This window comes from Delphinus delphis, chromosome 14, assembly GCF_949987515.2.
Source record: "Delphinus delphis chromosome 14, mDelDel1.2, whole genome shotgun sequence".
Taxonomy (NCBI): Eukaryota; Metazoa; Chordata; class Mammalia; order Artiodactyla; family Delphinidae; genus Delphinus; species Delphinus delphis.
Window position 1 is genome coordinate 8,997,446 of NC_082696.1, and position 18,065 is coordinate 9,015,510.

Sequence of the window (18,065 nt, forward strand, 5' to 3'; positions counted from 1 at the left end):
ACAGGTCTTTTTCATCTCCCTTGCCCACAGAAGAGAATATGCATTTCGGCCTAAAAACTCTGGATGGCCATATAGCTTAAGAATTAATGCATGCATTAAAGTGCTACTCTTTGTCATTCAGATTGACACAGAGAAATAAAATTAAAAATCTCAGGAGGGATTAAGACATAACATCAGTTGCCTCCAGTGGGGGGAAGAAAACCTAGGTGCTGGAGGTGAGGACGAGACAGCTTAACTATGCTCCTTTAAACCTTCTGAATTTATTCCATATTTTTAAAATTAAGAAATGTAAAAAATTAAAAATAGAAAATTTCACAGGCCAGATCATTCTAATAGAAAGAAACAAATTATTATCCAATTATCCAATATAAAGTAACCAACAGCACTCACTTTTTTTTCTTTTAACAACCACAGGCCAGGCCATACAGACTTCTAGCTTTCCATCCACACTGGTGAGCTTACCAGAGTATTTAACAGGGTGCCCATATGTAATATACCTTCTAAAATCCAAGAGTTAATTTCTTCTCTCTAGTAGAATCAAATGCAAAATTCTCTTCGCTTGACATATGGTACTAGCTAAAACCCTCTTTTTAAAAAGGTCAATGACCAGGACAGTGACTTCACCACAGTCACACAGCAGGCTTTGGTCCCGGGCACTCAGATTCCTCGCACTGCAGCAGCACGGGCCTCAGAGGCACCTACGGGCCCTCCCATCTGAAGGTCTCGCTGACCCACTCGCGGATCTACTCAACGTCCAAGCAATAAGGGCAGACAGAATGAAAAGATCCAGTAAGTAAATTCCTTCATTCCTTTTTTCAACGTTTATAGTCAGCAGATGGCTAAGTTCTCAGCTTACTGACATGGGGATGGTCACAACCCTCACACAGTGGTATAAGAACCCCGTGTACACCAGCAGCGCACTGCTGAATTACTGAAGAACAGGCTTTTGTGGTCTTCAGAGGGTGTCCAGGTTGTGGAAAATACCCTAAGAGATTTCTTTGCATTATGTACAGGGATAGTCTACTCTTATTTCCTAAGTCAGTTTTATAGTTTACCTTTATTCCTCCTCTTCTTTAAGCGGAAAAACTTCAAAATGAAAAATCCACCTGCAGCACTGCTTAATAAGCCTCTGAAGATACAGACACAGCAACGTATCTTTTAACGTCTGCTTTGCAAGAGTTATTTATTTTAAAGGATCTGTGTTTGAGACAGCTCTAATAGGCAGATTCAGAATTAAAAAAAAAAAACAAAAAACAAAAAACATTTTTAGTAGGTCACACAGAGCACATTCAAGATGGGGCCCCCAGCCACAGGCTGGCCAAGGCGGCCTTCTGGAGAGGTGTGTGCATGTCAAATGATCAGGCCACCCCACAAGGTGGGGGACACACAGCCGCTCAGCCCATACAGGGCCGTGCCAGCAGGAGGAAGCCACTTGGAAAAGGACCTCTGTCATTTCCCTCCCTCACTGTCCCGGAGTAAAAGTGACACGTTAGTGCTACTCACTCAAGTCGGGTACCGAGGAGGACGCACACTCTGGGTTCTCGCCCAGCTCTGTCCTCCGTTGGTTCCATTTTCCCCGATGTCTCAAGCTTCCAACAGACAGGATATTTATCTGGTACTTAGAAATGAAATCTACAAAGATTTACCACTAAGAACTGTCCTAACAGTCAGCCCACGTGTTCTAATAGCCTCCAATGCTCTCTTCTCGACTTTCTTGAGAAGTTTCTTTTGCCTCAAGAACCTAAAGACACTGGTACCAAAATCTGCCCACGGTAAAAGGCCAGAAATCAAAATAACCAGAAACCTATCAGAGCTTTTGGTTATTTCTGTCATTTTTATCAGTCAGGGCTTATAGAAAAAAATCAAAGCACCACTGGCAAAAAAACCCCCGATTCGAGCAATAATTCTAATTTTTACAACATCACGGTGGCTAACCTGGAGGTAAAGCACATGCTAACCTTTTGGTGTCGTAAGAGCTCGTGTTTTACTTTAGGCCACTGGAGGTCGAAACTGATTTCTCAGCCTGAGTTCCGACTGGGATGCATGCAGTGCTTACCTGCACCGAGGTTGGTTGGCAGGAAAGCAGCCAAGCCCACGATCTTAAATTTGGTTCCCCAGATATTAGACGTGACCTGAGCAAGATAGTTGTGCTGTGGGGGGGAAGAAAAGAAGAAAAACCACAATCTCTTTCCATATTTTCTATCAATCACTTAAGAAGTAAGAATGCCAACACTTTTTGCTTAAAAAGTCGCTGGTGGGCACTGACAGAAATATTCATTCTCTGTATCATTCCACCGTTTTCAATACCAGACGCCGACTACAGCATGCCAGGCCCTGTTTTTACGTGGTGGCTCACGGGCTGTGATTCTCAGGTCTGGGAGTGAGGGGCGGACGGTGTCCCAGTGTGCCCGTGTGTGGGTAGCTTAGAAAGGTCACAGAAGTGACGTGGGCACATTTTTCTTCACCTCTCCTTTTGCCCCGGTCACTGATCTATTACACAAGGTACCAAGCTCTGACTCCATTCTTAGCCTTGATATTTCTCCCAGAAATATCAGTTGCATTGATACCACTATGTCCTGAGACCACCCAATTATGTTTTTTCATTCAATTGAATTTCAAAAAACTTAAAAAGTTATCACTGTGCTCAAACCACACATATGTGTAGGGTGTGTGTGTACGCATGTGCAAGGGCAATAATAAAGACGAATAAAATCTAGCTCCTCAGGAAAAGGGAACCCTCCAACACTGTTGGTAGAAATGCAAACGGGTGCAGCCACTGTGGGAAACAGTATGAAGGTTGCTCAAAAAACTAAAAATAGAACTACCATATGATTCAGCAATTCTATTTCTGGGTATTGTTCTGAAAGTGAAACTCCCAAGACACTAATTTGAAAAGATATGTGCACCCCAAAGTTCATAGCAGTATTATTTAAAATAATTAAACATGGAAGCAACCTAATTACCCATCAATAGATGAATGGATACAGAAGCTGTGGTACACACACACATACACACACACGAATATGGCTCAGCCATACACAGAATGAAATCTTGCCATTTGCTAACAACATGGATAGACCCAGAGGGTATGTGCTAAGTGAAGTAAGACAGACAAAGGCAAATACTGTATGATTTCACTTATATGTGGACTGTAAAAAACAAACCAAATGAACAAATACAACAAAACAGAAACAGACTCGTGGAGAACAAACAGGTGGTTGCCAGAGGGGAGGGTGGGGGGATGAGTGAAACAGGTGAGGGAGATTAAGAGCTACAATTCCAGTTACAAAATAAATAAATCACAGGGATGAAATGTACAGCATGGAGACTACAGTCAATAATATTATAATAACTTTGTATGGTGACAGACAGTAACTAGATTTATTACAGTGACCATTTTGAAATGTATAAAAGTATCAAATCACTACATTGTACACCTGGAACTAACACAGTGTTGTAGGTCAATTACACTTAAACCTCCGCCCCCCGCCCACACACATACACACAGGCACTGAGAGCTCATAAGCTGATGGAGGAGATCAGGCTTGTAATTATTTGCAGACAGAGAGTCACCGAGCAATGTTATAAGGGAGCTATAAACAACATGCTTTGGGGTTACTCTGGCTGAGTCAGGGAAGGAAGGCTTCGTCATGGAGGTGAACTTATATCTGGAAGCGTGAAGGCAGAAACAAGGGGGAGGAGACGAGAGGATGGGCCCGATGACCCGGAGATGGAGACGCAGGCAGGACAAAGGCACAAAGGTGGGAAGAGGCCAGTCAACAGCGAGGCTGCAGCCCCCGGGGTGAGGGGGACCAGGAGGGAGACAGGCAGGCCAGACTGCGGGGCCGCAGCTGGGGCTGGGCTCCCGCAGACACTGGGAGTCACTGGGGGGTCAGGAGCAGTTTGAGGGAGCAGAGGTGGACATGAGGATATGTCTCAAGCAGAGCTGCCTGGGAGAAGGTTCTCGTGGCAGCAGCAGGGATGCCCGAGGTGGGAGGGAGGCCCAGCGGGATGAAGAGGTGGCAGGGGTACCGAGGGGGGCAACCAGGGCTCTTCTCCAGGGCGCCCGGGTCGGGCACTGCCGTCCCAGGCACGGAGACGGTCCCGAGGGCTCGGCCGCTGTCGTGCACGCACGAGGAGGGGTGCGTGGCGGGGCTCAAGACACTACCTGAGTGATGTCTTCAAAGGGAAACTCCCTCCGCGTCAGGCTGGGCGAGCCGATGGACGGCTTGCGCATGGGCAGGCGAGGAGACCGGGATATCTCCTGAGCCGCACGCGACAGCTTGGGGGACTTCCGAGCCTCAATGTTGATCCTGCAGAGACGAGGCCACGGGTCAGGCACCCACCGGCGCTCCCGGACCCTCCTCACTTTCCAGCAGCCCCCCATGGTGTCACTCTCTCAGAGGCTGGGCCCTTAATTTAATCAAGTCCCTCCCACCTGCTTTTGCCTTACGAACATGAGGAAAGAAGGACAGAATCGTATATCAAATAGCATATATTTAAAGTATACTGCGGTTAGATGAAGCGATTCATTTGTAAGGAACCCCTGAGAATTAACTTTTACTTCCTATTGACGAAGAGTATGTTTAGAAATGCCTTCTGCCGGGGATTTACAAAATTAGTCCCGGGGAAAATGGTGAGTGGGAAGAGTTATTTCTCACCTTAAGACCACAATGATTTCACAATTCCTAATACATAATGTTTGGAATTCAACAGACTTATCTAGCATTTCACCACCTGCAATATTTAAATTAGATCTAAAGTTTGTCTTCAGTTCCTATGCTTATGACATGGGGAACATACGTGTTTAATGCCAATCTACCCCGTAGAGAGTATTATAAAAATGAACATGGTAAGGTTGATGGCGTTCTATGAAGGAAAACCACGAAGCCTCACATATACTGCTTGAGAGCCTGATAAGATATCTAGGGCTGAGGGGGACACAGCTGGTTAAATCTCCGTGCGAGGACAACCAGCCTGGCTGCTGTGTGCAGGGGATTCAACGCTGGGAAAGACGGAAGGAAGGAGGACCAGCTCTGGAGACTGCCGCACCCAGGAACTTCAAATGGACATTTACACGTGAAGGATCTGACTACTCATGTGTTAAATGGCCTCTCTGCTTAAGTAACGGGAAAAGCGGAAACACTGCAGAAGTGTAGGAAAGTTCATAATCTAATTTGCAAATTAACAAGCTTAGAATAAAGATGAAAAAAGAAATCAATCAGGTTGCTAGAGCAAATGGATATCTACGCGGGAAAAAACGCAAACATTTACCCCTAACTCATATTTACACAAAAATCAATCTGCGGTATAAAATTCATCTGAGAGCGAAACGTGAAAGCTAAAACTTTACAGAGCATCCAGAAGAGAACAGAAGAATGTCTTCATGACCTTAGGGTAGACACAGATTTCCTCAACAGGACGAAAAAAAGAAGAAATGCACATATTAGATTGTATGACAATCCATGTATCTGCCGAAGGACTCCCAGTTAGAAAACACAAGACACCCGAATGGCCAACAAACGTATGAAAACTTGCTCAGCATCATTAATCACTGGAGATAACTAGGATTAAACTATTGGGTTGGCCAAAAAGTTTGTTCGGGTTTCCCATAAGATCATATGGAAAAACCCAAACGAATTTTTTGGCCAACCCAATACAACCAAATACCGCTTCCCACCCACCGGAATGCATACAATTTTTTAAGTGACCTTCAACTGCAGGTTAGAACGGGAGCAGTGAGAGCTCTCATACACTGCTGGTGGGAATGTGAAATGGTACAGGCACCTAGGGGTACTGTTTGGTAGCTTCCCATAAAGTTCAACACATGTCTACCCCATGGCCCTGCAACTCCCCTCCTAAACAAGTGCATATGTCCCCAGAAGGTCTTGTATAAGAACATCTACAGTTGGTCTTGATTCATAATAGCTCCAAACTGGAAACTACCAAATATCCATCAATTGGTAAATGGAATACATTATAGTATATTCGTAACAAGGGAATTTCATAGAGCAAAAAAAGAGAAACTGCTGATATACGCAACGACGTGCATGAATCAAAATCATTATGTTGAGCAAAAAAGCCTAAAAAAAAAAAAAGAGCACGTATTTGTTTGACGCCATCTATATGAAGTTCAAGAACAAGCAAAACCAACCTACGGCAATAGAAGTCAGAATGGTGCAGGTATCGAACAGGAAGGGCCCAGGGAACCCTCCAGGGTGACGGAAATCTCATCTTCAACTGGGTGGTGAATACACTGGTTTATCAACTACACCGTGCTTATGTGTTTAAGATCGGGCGAGACTCTATCTGTATGTGAATTATACCTTGGTTTTGCACAGCATCACAGAGGGATCTTAGTGAAGATCTGGTCCACCCTTTAACTTCCATAGATAAGGAAAGTGGTGTCCAGGTCAGGGAGCCAGGATGGGGCATGTGGGGTTTCTTATCTACAACACCATAGCCCCTTCCACCTCCTCTCAGCTTTCTGCCACTCCTTAGGACAAACTTTAGGATCTAATTTTTTTTAGTTCACTACTTTTTCCCTATTACAGAATTATAGGCATGTAATTCTGCACTTTCTTTAACACATTACATACACCGTAAAAACATTTTTCTTACTTTTCTCAAACTGGAAGGTAAAACAAGCTCCCTGGCTATGGCCACCCCATGCCACCCATCGTCAGTGCTAACCACCCCTGGAATTTCTGCGGGTTTAGCAGACTTGCTACTGGATGTCTTTTTCTATCCCAAAGGCAAGGATGAAGGAAGCTGTGATTACTGCGGGCAGATCTTCCAGATGAAAGGCGACGACGCCCTCTGGCTGTGCTCTTCAGCTGCTGGTTTCAGTGGGATTCTGCTGCAGACACAACAGACACACCTTCGGAGACACAAAAAAAGGGAGTGCACCCCTAAAGACCGAAATTACCTTGGGAGTTTGGGTGATTTGCTAGCTCGGGAGATTTTGGGAGACTTCTTGGCAGCCCAGTCATCACTCAGTTCAATGTCACTGGAGTCTGAGCAGTTGCAGCTGTCAATCATCGTGGAAATCAGGCTGTTTCCATAGATTTCATCTGGTAAGACACCAACCAGCAAAATTTAGGGGAGTAATGTCAATTAGACCCTAACAATGGTCATTACTAGAAACCAGAGGACAGACTGACTCTGACAGGCCATCAGTTTAAGTCTAGAGGTTGAAACAGAAAGGAGCAGGACATTGTTTTCCATCTACCTTTTTATGCTCTTACATTTCCTAAGCAAAAGTAGGCACTTCTACTGCTATCAAAATGGGCATGAATTTTAACGCCTCTGGAATGTACAAAACAGTCTGGCCCTGTTTACTGTGCGGAAGGCTGGAGCCCAAACGGCTGTGCTGTTGCACCTCATGACACACCAGGCAGCCACCTGGGGCCACACAGGCTTGCGGCGGCCCCGGAACCCACACCAAGCAAGGGGCTTGCTGACTCAGTGACTCCCCTGAGGGCCTGCTGCTGGCCTGGGACCTAGGAAGACCCCAGTTGGTTCCAGGCCTGCTCTGGACTAAGACCCATGTCAGGTCTGTTCCAGGGACTCCCAGAAGTTTACGTCTGGATGCCAGGTGGTCTTGGAAGTGCCACAAGGTTGCCGGTGGGCCTTGGCTTTTCCACCTGCAGGAGCTGCTGGCCTGCTTCGAGCAATGGCTGGAATGAGACCCATGCAGTAGAACATTCGGCGGTAGCTGTGGGCTCCGCTGAGGTGCCTGTATGGGGGCCAGCTGGCCGTCAGGCAGAAGATGATGTGCACAGAGCAGGCTGTCACCAAACCGCAGAGTAGATGAAGTTCACATTAAACACCCTCCCCAAATCCCCTCTCCTTTGCTGCCTTCCTCACCCCCTCACCCCCCAAAACCCCCTGAAACCCAGCTCTGCCCTCACTGGAAGTACCCCGTGCTTCAGAATCACTTTGCTGACAAAGCCTCATCCCTCCAGGCTCCGAGAGCCTTGCCAGGTAATAGAAAAAGGCACGTGAACTAACTTATAGAACGTGAGTGATCAGATCGTTCAAAAGGGCTGTTTATACTGGAAAGGATGAGTCTGTTAATCCAAACTCAGCGCCAAGTTTCTGAGCATGTGGAGATGACATCTGTGAACAGGGGCCTCTCGGAGGCCACAGGAGGCAAAGCAGAACAACTCGGCAGGGAGGCTGCTGACGCCCAGCCCGTCACTACCTCACCCCCTTAAGCTGCCGCCTGAATCAGGAGGCACAGCTCCGGCACCCAGCGAGCCAGAGTGCTGTGCATCTGAGTTCCACCACGCCCCGAGCAGTGCTTTCTACTACTTCATTTATAATTCGTCGCAAATTATTCCTGGATCAAAGGAAGTTTGGCCATGATTCAAACAGGCGTGTGACCTCACAGAACACTTTCGAGTGTTCATGAGCACAGAGCCAGTCCACAGACCTGAGGAAGTTCAGTAACACAACTCAACGCTGACCTACACTTGTTAACCACTGCTATATACCATACCGTTTGCTCGTTTCCTTCACTGAAGCCTTAGTCTGTTCGGGCTGCTCTAACAAAATACCACACACTGCGTGCCTTACAAACAACAGAAATTACTGTCTTGCAGTTTTAGAGGCTGGAAGTCCAAGGTCAGGGTACCAACATGGCCGGGTTCTGGTCATGCCCTTTTCGGGACTGTAGATTGCTGACCTCTCACCGTGTCCTCACGTGGCAGAAGGGGCCAGGGATCCTCCTGCAGGCTCTTTTATAAGGCACTAATCTCATGGTTATAAAGGCTCTGCCCTCATGACCTAATCACCCCCCCCAAGGCCCCACCTCCTAATACCATCTCACTGGGCGTCAGAATTTCAACACCTGAATGCTTTCTTGGACGGGGGCACAAACATTCGTAACTACTGTATTAGCTGTCTCCCTAGCGTGTAATTTCGCCATAATAATGAAACATGAAAGGGGAACATTAGAAAGGACATAATAAAACATGAGAAGTGAGTAACAAAATTATAAGGACTTTATTGTGAAATACAAAATATGTGAATGCATTTAAGGTGTGTATTGATTCATGGCAACACTGTGCAAATAACTGATTTTGTAGGTTGTACCTAAGCACTTGTCTTCCAGGTCTTTTGTTCATAAGTTTTTTTTTGTTTGCTTGTTTATTTGTCTCCTCATTTGACACTGCACTTTTTTTTTCTTGCCAAATTTCTTCCTTCATTAACAGAGATACGTTGGGACTTCCCTGGCAGTCCAGTGGTTAAGAATCCACCATTCCACTGCAGGGGGCACAGGTTCGATCCTTGGTAGGGGAACTAAGATCCCGCATGCTGCATGGTGCGGCCAAAAAAAAAGAGAGAGAGAGAGTGGTTTCCAAATACTAGGCTGCGTATTTGTGGCTGAGCTCTGTGTTGCGCTGGGAATGCCCCTGCACTGTTGTTCGTGTTCTTGGCATACGGTCCCACGTCCGCTGATAGATGTTCCAAAGTTCTACGAGAAACATGGGTTCAGCTCTGCACCTTTGAGGCCCTCGGCTTCCTTCTCCTCCAACGTAGTGTGTTTCAAAATAGGAAACCAACTCTCAGGGCAAATCATCGTCATCTGTTAGCCCAATAAAGCCATCAGTAACGTCGCTAACTGGGAGAAATGCTAGTGCATTTCAACCAGCCAAAACCAAACTGTCAAACCAAAGTGTCAATCAGTTATTTTATTTTTCACAGCAAAGGTGTCTACGGCAAGAGGCTTGTGGCAAAAACACCGGACATGGGCTTAAACAACAGAAATTTATTTTCTCAGTTTGGGAGGCTGGAAGTCCAAGATAAAGGTGCCTGCAAGGTCAGGTTCTGGTGAGAGCTCTCTTCCTTTCTTGCTGATGGTCCCCTCTGCACCGTGTCTTCACAAGGACTTTCCTCAGTGCATGCATGTGTGTGTGTGTGGGAGAGGGAGAGAGGGAGAGAGGGAGGGAGGGGGGGAGAGAGAGAGAGAGAGAGAGAGAGAGAGAGAGAGAGAGAGAGAGAGAGATCTTCTTTCCCTTCGTCTTACAAGGCCACCAGTCTTACTGGATCAGGACCCCAGGCTTACAACAGCCTCGTTCAACCTTAATTACCCCTAAGAGCCCGAACTCCAGAGTCCACAGCATTCCACCCCTGCTGCCCCGCTCAAATTCATGGCAAGCTCCCATGCAAAATACACTCCTTCCATCCCAACAGCCCCCAAAGTCTTATTACTTCATACCAGCATCAACACTCTCATCTAAAGCCCAAAGTCTCACGTAAATATCATCTAAATCAGATGTGGGTGAAACTCAAGGTACAATTCACACTGAGGCAAAATTCCTTTACGGATGTGAACCAGTGAAAGCAGACATGTTATGTGCATCCAAAACACAGCTGTGGGACAGGCACAGGGGAGGGATTCCTGCTCCAAAAGGGAGGAGAAAAAGGAAAGAAAGGGCGATGGGTCCTACGCAAGTCCAAAGCCTAGTAAGGGGAATTCCATTAGACCTTAAGGCTCAAGAATAATCCCCTTTGGTTCAATACTCTGTGTCGCCTCCGTGGTACTCTGGGCTGGGGTTCAAGGCTCTGGGCTGAGGCCGTCTTGCCTGTTGAAACCGCGGCAGTGGCCCTGCTGACCTCTGAATTGCCGCTGGGGTCATTCTCCCTCTTGAAGAACAGAGTACGTTCCTACAAACAGCTCTCTCATCCCATCCCGGCAAATCCAAGATGTCCAACAGCCTGCCTTCACCTCGTCCTGTGTGGAAAGGCTGAGAATTTTCCAAATCTTCAAGTTCTGGTTCCTCTGTACTTAACAATTCCTTCTTCAATTCGTCCTCCCCTTTCTCGTTTTATTCTAAGCAGTCCCGACGAACCAAGCCACTCCTTCCAAACCACTCAGAAATCTCCTGGGGTAAATATCCAGTTTCACTGGCTTGCAAGTTTTATCTTCCACAAAACACCAGAACACACTTCAGCCACGTTCCCTGCCGCTTTATAACAAGAGTCATTTTCCTCCAGTTTCCAATAACATGCTCCTCACTCTGCCCGAGACGTCACCAGAGATCGCCCTAACTTCCACATTTCCAAGGTGTCCCTCAGAACTCCTCCAGCCTCTACCCAGGACCCAGCGCCAAAGCTGCTTCCACATCTTCGGGTATCTGTTCCAGCAGCACCCCACTTCTCAGTACTACAGTCTGTATTAGTCAGGGTTCTCCACACACGTACAGGAAAAGGGAGCGAGAGGAGGGGAACTGGCTTGTGCGGTAATGTTGGCTGAGAAGTCCCAAGGTCAGGGGGCCAGTACGGCCGTGTCCTTGGCTTGCAGACCCACACCTTCTCACTATGTGCTCCCATGGCCTCTCCTTGGTGTGTGCACATGTGGGGGGGGGGTTAGTGCGCGCGCGCAAGAGAGAGAGAGAGAGACAGAGAGAGCGCGTGCACGAGAGAGAGAGAGAGAGAGAGAGAGAGAGAGAGAGAGACAGAGAGAGACAGAGAGAGAGCACATGCGCGAGAGAGCGCATGAGAGAGCAAGAGCGCGAGAAAGAGCAAGAGAGCACGCAAGAGAGAGCACGTGAGAGAGACAGACAGAGAGAGACGGGGAGAGAGAGAGAGAGAGAGGGAGAGGGGGGAGGGGAGAGAGAGGGGGGAGAGGGGGGAGGGGAGAGAGAGCGCTCTCCCTCCTCATTTTCTTAGAACGCTATCAATCCTATCGGATTAGGAGCCCACCGTTATGACAGCGTTAATTACCTCCTAAAAGCCCTGTCTCCAAAATACAGTAACCCTGGGTTAGGGCTTGAACATGTGAATTTGGGGCACACAATTCAGTCCATCGCAAGCTCTAAGGATTCCTTTTGAGAATCCTTTGACAACTGGTGGATTTCTGCTAAAAAAATTATTGGGATTCATGTTATCTATTATAAAAACATACAGTGGTAATTTTGAGGAACATCTGTTAAGTTGCTTGGAGAACATCTACAACAGTGGATCACAAACTTTAGAACATAACAATCACCTGCACACCCATTAATCTGCAGCGTTCTACGCTTCCCTCCAGACCTGCTGAGTTAACCTAAGGGGCAAAAGCCCAGGAATCTCTATTTAAGTAAGTATTCCAGGTGACTTACAGGGAGGCGGCCCATGGACCACACGTGAGAAACAACGATGTGCAGGTTTGGAAGAGTTAATCCGCTTCTCACGATGAGCAATTCCTGGCTTCTCCTGGTCAGGGAGCTTTTCCTCCTCTGCACCCGTTTACGTTCACCATTCAGCTGGTAATTAGTCATATTCTGCCTGTGATACATCTTCTATTTTTGTCTCAAGGTATTTAAATCTTGACTTTTTAAATGAACTTTTCGAATGTTGTCTTGCCGTCCAAAAGGAATTATAAACTCCTTGAAAGCAGAGACGCCCTGGCGTTGCTTCACAGCTGCAGGAGATTCAAGGACCGTGTACAAAGTAGGCACCAAACACACCTTATTGAATCACTTTGCTTTACAACTTTTAACTTCTTTTAACTACAAAAATAAAACATCTCGTCCCCCCACCCCCCGGCTTCTGTCCTGTTCTTCAGCAGGGAATCCATGCACCCGGGGAACAGAGGCAAGCTCTGACTCAAGTTCCCCTCAAGATGTCACCTGAGCATAGGCTCTATGAAGTCACGTGCCCGGGAGGAACCTGGGAGGCAAGAGCGCCCGTGAGAAGCCGGGACGCGTGTGCCGCTCAGCCCTTCTTCACACGTCCCCTCGTCGGCCACGCTCATCGTCAACAGCTCTCTTCTTTCCCATCCCCTGAAACGCATTTTCCTTCCAAGTTCACGTCCACTGCTCGCCTGTTCTCCTCTCTTTGCCTTCCTGCCTCCACCTGCCTCCTCACCAGCCTCCACTCCTTCTACTTGCTCTCCCTGCTCCTGAAGACAAAACTGACTGAGGTAAGTACAGCTGTACTGCTTTCAATTTTATACAGTAACACTGTAGCAGAATGTTGCCACAGATGCTGAGTGAATAAAGAAAAGCAGACAGAGGTGGATTGACTATATAAAACACTAGAGGGGCAAGGAGGCTGAGAAAGCCCACTGCACTGTGACAGGAGGATGACTCTGGTCGTCCCACGACCTGTGGCTTTGGGGACATAACGAGGGGCAGAGCCCACCTTAATGGGCAAGAGCGTGAATGGGAGACGGGAAGTGGAGAGAATAAAGATGAACTAATGGAAACAAACCCAATTCAGCTCGTGTCGTTTCAAGGTCAGGTGCGTGCCAGGCCCTGGGGGTACCACGATGACTCAGTTCCCTCCCCACAGGTCCCCGGGATTCGGGGGCCAGACGGAGCCCTGGCGTGACAACCACCACGGGCCCTGAGGGACACGGTGACGGGCAAGACTCCACAGGGAGGCGGCAGCACCTTCGGGCCAGCAGGTCCTGCTGGCGGGGACACGCAGGCCATGCCAGTCACCAGGTGGGGGCCCCGGGCTAGCACACACGGTACCAACAAAAAGATCACGGTTCCTTCCCTCGAGGCTCCCAGAGAGAAGTACGCAGAGAGCACCTGGACACACCACCGAGTCATGAAGACCAGTCTAGGAGGGTTTCTGGAAGGCAGGGGTGGTTCACCATGCCAAAATCTCTATGGGTGAACAAGCAGTTTTCCTTGGAGGTCGGCTACAAAGCAGTTAACGGTGGATTAGAGAGGAGCAGAAGCAAGGTGCTAGCGGGAGGCTGGGGGGCAGGCTGAAGGTCTGACAACTCCAGTTCTATCGTTCCCTCTGGGGGGCGGAGACAGCACCTCACTACTACTTTCCGATGGCCTCCACCAGCACACGAAGGTCCTCAGTGAACACCTGATGAGTAACCGACAGAGGAAGTCGCCATTCCCAGAAGGCCTATGCCAGCTTGCCCCGACTGGAGCCCGCGCTGCCTCTACAGGCCCGGCCACACTGAAGCTGTACAAAACGCTGTTAAAAACCCATCAGAAAGTACATTAAGAGAGTCATTAACTTTAACGGGATTTTGGAAATGGAGCAGCTTCAGGGATGCTCCTCGCCAGCCCAGACAGGCTCACGTTTCATCCACAGGCTCCCCCTCCGCACAGTTCGCCAGGAAGGCTATTCCACAACCACACCCGACAGGGCTTCAGTGCCTCCGGGGGAGGGGGCCCCACCTGATCTGCCATCTGTCCGCGGGTCCATGATGACGAACTCGGGCCGCAACTTGCTGATGCGCCTCCCCTTAAGGATGGGCACGAGCCCGCCCAGGTGCTCCAGGTAGAGCGTGTAGCAGGGGCCGCCCACCTCGGGGTCGTCCTCTGTGCGCTTCATGGTGCAGTGCAGACGCTCGCTGCCGGTCGACGGGTAGCTGACGAAGTCTCGCATGTTGCTGGGGTCTGGAATTGGGGGCTGGAGGCAGGACACAGAAGGAAGCAAGTGTGGGCACCACTGATACTCTGCACTGGCTGCAGCTCAGGAAGGGTTAACTATGTGCCGTGAAACAGGGACTCGCAGCGCTGGGTGTGTGTCAGAATGCCAGCGGTTAGGACTCGGCGCTTTCACTGCTGGGGCCCGGGTTCAACCCCTGGTCAGGGAACCGAGATCCCACAAGCTGCATGGTATGACCAAAGAATAAAAAAAGAATCTCCTGGGGGCTTTTTAAAAATACCTAAGCCAGGATCCCACCTCAGACAATGAAACTGGAATCTCCAGGGGATAAGCCTGGGCATGTGCATTTTCTAAAAACTCCCCCAGGTGATTCCAACGTGCAGCCAGGGTGGAGAATCACTATTGCAAAACCAAGATTGTAAACCAACTAGAAAAAAAACATCATAACAGGTTCTAAAACTCTGACGTTTTAGAAAAAAAGTAACCAACAAGCCAATCTGATACTTAGAAGCAAAGATAAAAAACAAAAAAAGAGAATACAGAAAAGAACCTAAGGTGCAGAGGGCCAGAGGCTAAGGAGGAAACCCACCCTTGAACAGCAACTGGCAGCTATGTTCCACACACTCCCACTGAGAACAGACTAGCTGGGTTACAACCCGTATAAAGGACAGCTGACAGTGAGTTCTGGCAGCGGTCAGCTTCCTCAGCACAGTAGTGAGGAAGGCAGGCCCTAGGACTGAACTGGGCTCAACCCCGACCATTTTCGTAACTATCGATGGAGCGAGTTACCTGACTTCTAGGAACACGTTTCCCGCTGTCTCACGTGGGAACAATGGCAGCATCTGCCCGCAAGTCAGGACTGAACGGACGGACTGACTGTCGGGAGGCTACAGCAGTCAGGCTCGGAATACTGCCTTTACCACAAGAAAGCTCACGTCCATCACACAAGGCGAGTCCCCCATGGACACTAACACTAGGGACAGACAGCACACAGGGAGGACCACGGCAGAACTCTGGGGAGCCGCACCACTTCTGTGGTCCTGCTCTGGGCCTCTCGCCCATCTCCCTGACTCCGCCCTCCTCCCGGCGGTCCTTCCGGGGCAGGCAGGCAGCCAGCAGGGTGAAGAAGGAGCAGGAGGAAGGCTTTACCTTGATGGTGGGGATGAAGGCAGTGGAGAGGTAGGAGCAAAGGCGGGGGGGCAGGGTCAGCTTGCTGACGTCCTTGTCCTCTCGCAGGGCGCTGGCAATGGCCTGCTGGCACAGCAGCTGCAGGCTGGACACCCGGTGCTCCACACGCACCACGTACAGGGCCGGTCCTGACGCCATCAGCAGCCGAGAGTCCCGGTGTCCCCAGCAGATGGAGATGATGGGGCGCTGCCGGGAAGGGAAGGGAGACTGTGTGTAAGCTTCTGCTCTTGTGAAAAGCAAAGAAAGATCACGCTCTCTGTGTCGAGCAAAATAAAATGATCTAACAGATTTTTAGAATGTTGGTTTTAAAAAGCACAGTCGAGGATATTAAATCCTACATTATAAAAAGTCGGCATTTTCAGGCTTTCCCTGGTGGTGCAGTGGTTAAGAATCCACCTGCCAATGCAGGGCACACGGGTTTGAGCCCTGATCCGGGAAGATTCCACATGCCGTGGAGCAACTAAGCCCGTGTGCCACAACTACTAAGCCTGCGCTCTAGAACCTGCGAGCCACAACTACTGAGCCTGCGCACCCAGAGCCCGTGCTCCGCAACAAGAGAAGCCACCGCAATGAGAAGCCCGCGCACCGCAACAAAGAGCAGCCCCCGCTCGCCGCAACTAGAGAAAGCCCGCGCGCAGCAACGAAGATCCAACGCAGCCAAAAATAAAATTAATTAATTAAGGAAAAAAAAAGTCAGTATTTTCATTGAAAAGTAGTTAGATCCCCAGGCCAGAGCACAAAGCACCAGAATGGTGTTACCAAGTTCTTTTACATGTATTATCTCATTTAATTTGGTGACATAAAACCTAACCTAGCTCCATATAATGACATCTCTGCCAGGAGATGCAAACAGCCTGCGGTACACAGTAACCCGTATTCCTTACTGAGGCTCTGGCTACCTGGATCCTCAAGTAACAGGGGTAGTTTCCAAGGCTTGGAGAGGTAGACCAGATGGCCCTTCCCTTTTGTCCCTATAAGGAACATTTCAGAGTCAGATCAACATTGGATTTGAGTCACAAGCTCATGACCCAGGGAATAATACAAGTCTCGTACTTTCTCATGAGTCAAAAGGGGGCTGTGAGGATTAAAAGAGATGAAAGAAATCAGAGTGCTTCTGGGACTCATCACAGGTGATAACCCACAGATACTCAATCACTGTTATTCTCAGCCATCCTTGAGCCGATGGGGCAGGAAAGGGGAGAGAGAGGGACACAGTTCCTGTGGCAGCTGGTCTAGGGGTTTGTGGCCATTATTGGCTTTGAAGAGGCAGGCTGGAATCCAAATATGCAAGTTAGAAACTGGCTGCACTGGGAAAAAGAATCCGAAGCTCAGGGGCGCCATCTAGGAAAGGTCAGCCCAGGAAGAGGCGGAGGGTCGCGACGGAGAAGCAGCGAGAGGATTCGCTCACTCTGGTCCAGACAGGTGGAGTTCCAATTTAATGAAGTCAAGATCAGAAGTGGGGATACCAGATCTTTTATAGGAAACAGGAAGAGAAGTTTCACAACACTTTAGTGACAGGCATCAAGATAAAAGAAACACATGAAGACACTTGCTTAAAATAGCCTCCAGGGTCAGCTAATCCTGGCTTCGAATTCAAAACAAAAATGCAAGGCTGAAGATAACTTCATTTCCATCATGGCGAGGCCGCGCAGCCGCAGGGTAGGACCACAGCCGCAGTCCCCTGGAGGAGGGTCACAGGGCCTGGAGCTCAGTCTGGGGGCTTCAGAGTACTTCCAAGAAGGGCCTCCTTATAAAAGGATCCCTCACAGGGGGTAGATCCCCACAGAGGAAACTGTTAGGTTAGAGCAAGACATAATCACTGACGAAGACACGGCAGACGACACATAAAAAATATACGAAGAGAGTTTCTTCAGTATGACCGACCCCCCGTAAGCGCAGTTTAGGACAAAGCTCTATTGGTAGCATAATCATGCTTGATCTTAAAGCTGCAAACCGCCCTGCCAACCCCCAAGTCTCCGAAGATAATACTTACAACCTACAGCTCAAATCATGAAGAACCGCTTCCAATTAGCACAATCTGACTCGGTTGGAACTGGCTGCAAAAATACCAGACACTTCTTTCCTCCAATTTTCCATGAGTTTTGAATCCATCTACCTGATGTCCCAGTGGTCACAATGCAAGAACACATATATTCATCCTCTCTTCCCCTCCCTCCTCCTGGTTTGCTTTTCATAGTAATTACCTCTGTGTTAACAGCTGATTACATGTTTTGGGAGGGTCTTCTATAAGATTATCGTTATGATAAGTATGCTATAGCTTTGTAAAAAGGAATTTAAACCACTTTATAGACTTTCAAGTCTATAAACAGATAAAAATCCTATCTGTTATAATTACAGGTATAATCACTACCCATCTTAACAAAAATTAACAATCAGGTCGTAAAAACTAACTACATTCCAGTTGCACATTAAGGTATCTTAATGAGCACCCGTATTATCTCATTTAATCCTCTCAACTCTGCCACACAGGCATCATTATTCCCAGTTAACATATGTGGAAA

At 48.4% G+C, this 18,065-nt stretch overlaps 1 protein-coding gene across 1 annotated transcript in view; it reads right to left on the reverse strand.

Annotated features, from left to right (window-relative positions):
• TULP4 (TUB like protein 4) overlaps nt 1–18,065 on the reverse strand; it is a 228,041-nt gene that overhangs the window by 12,521 nt on the left and 197,455 nt on the right. The window contains exons 8-12 of the mRNA XM_060029706.1: nt 15,505–15,729; nt 14,142–14,376; nt 6,929–7,073; nt 4,169–4,313; nt 2,057–2,150 (exon numbers count right to left, since the gene is read on the reverse strand). Coding sequence (XP_059885689.1) covers nt 2,057–2,150; nt 4,169–4,313; nt 6,929–7,073; nt 14,142–14,376; nt 15,505–15,729 — 844 coding nt within the window. The remainder of the gene's footprint in view (nt 1–2,056; nt 2,151–4,168; nt 4,314–6,928; nt 7,074–14,141; nt 14,377–15,504; nt 15,730–18,065) is intronic.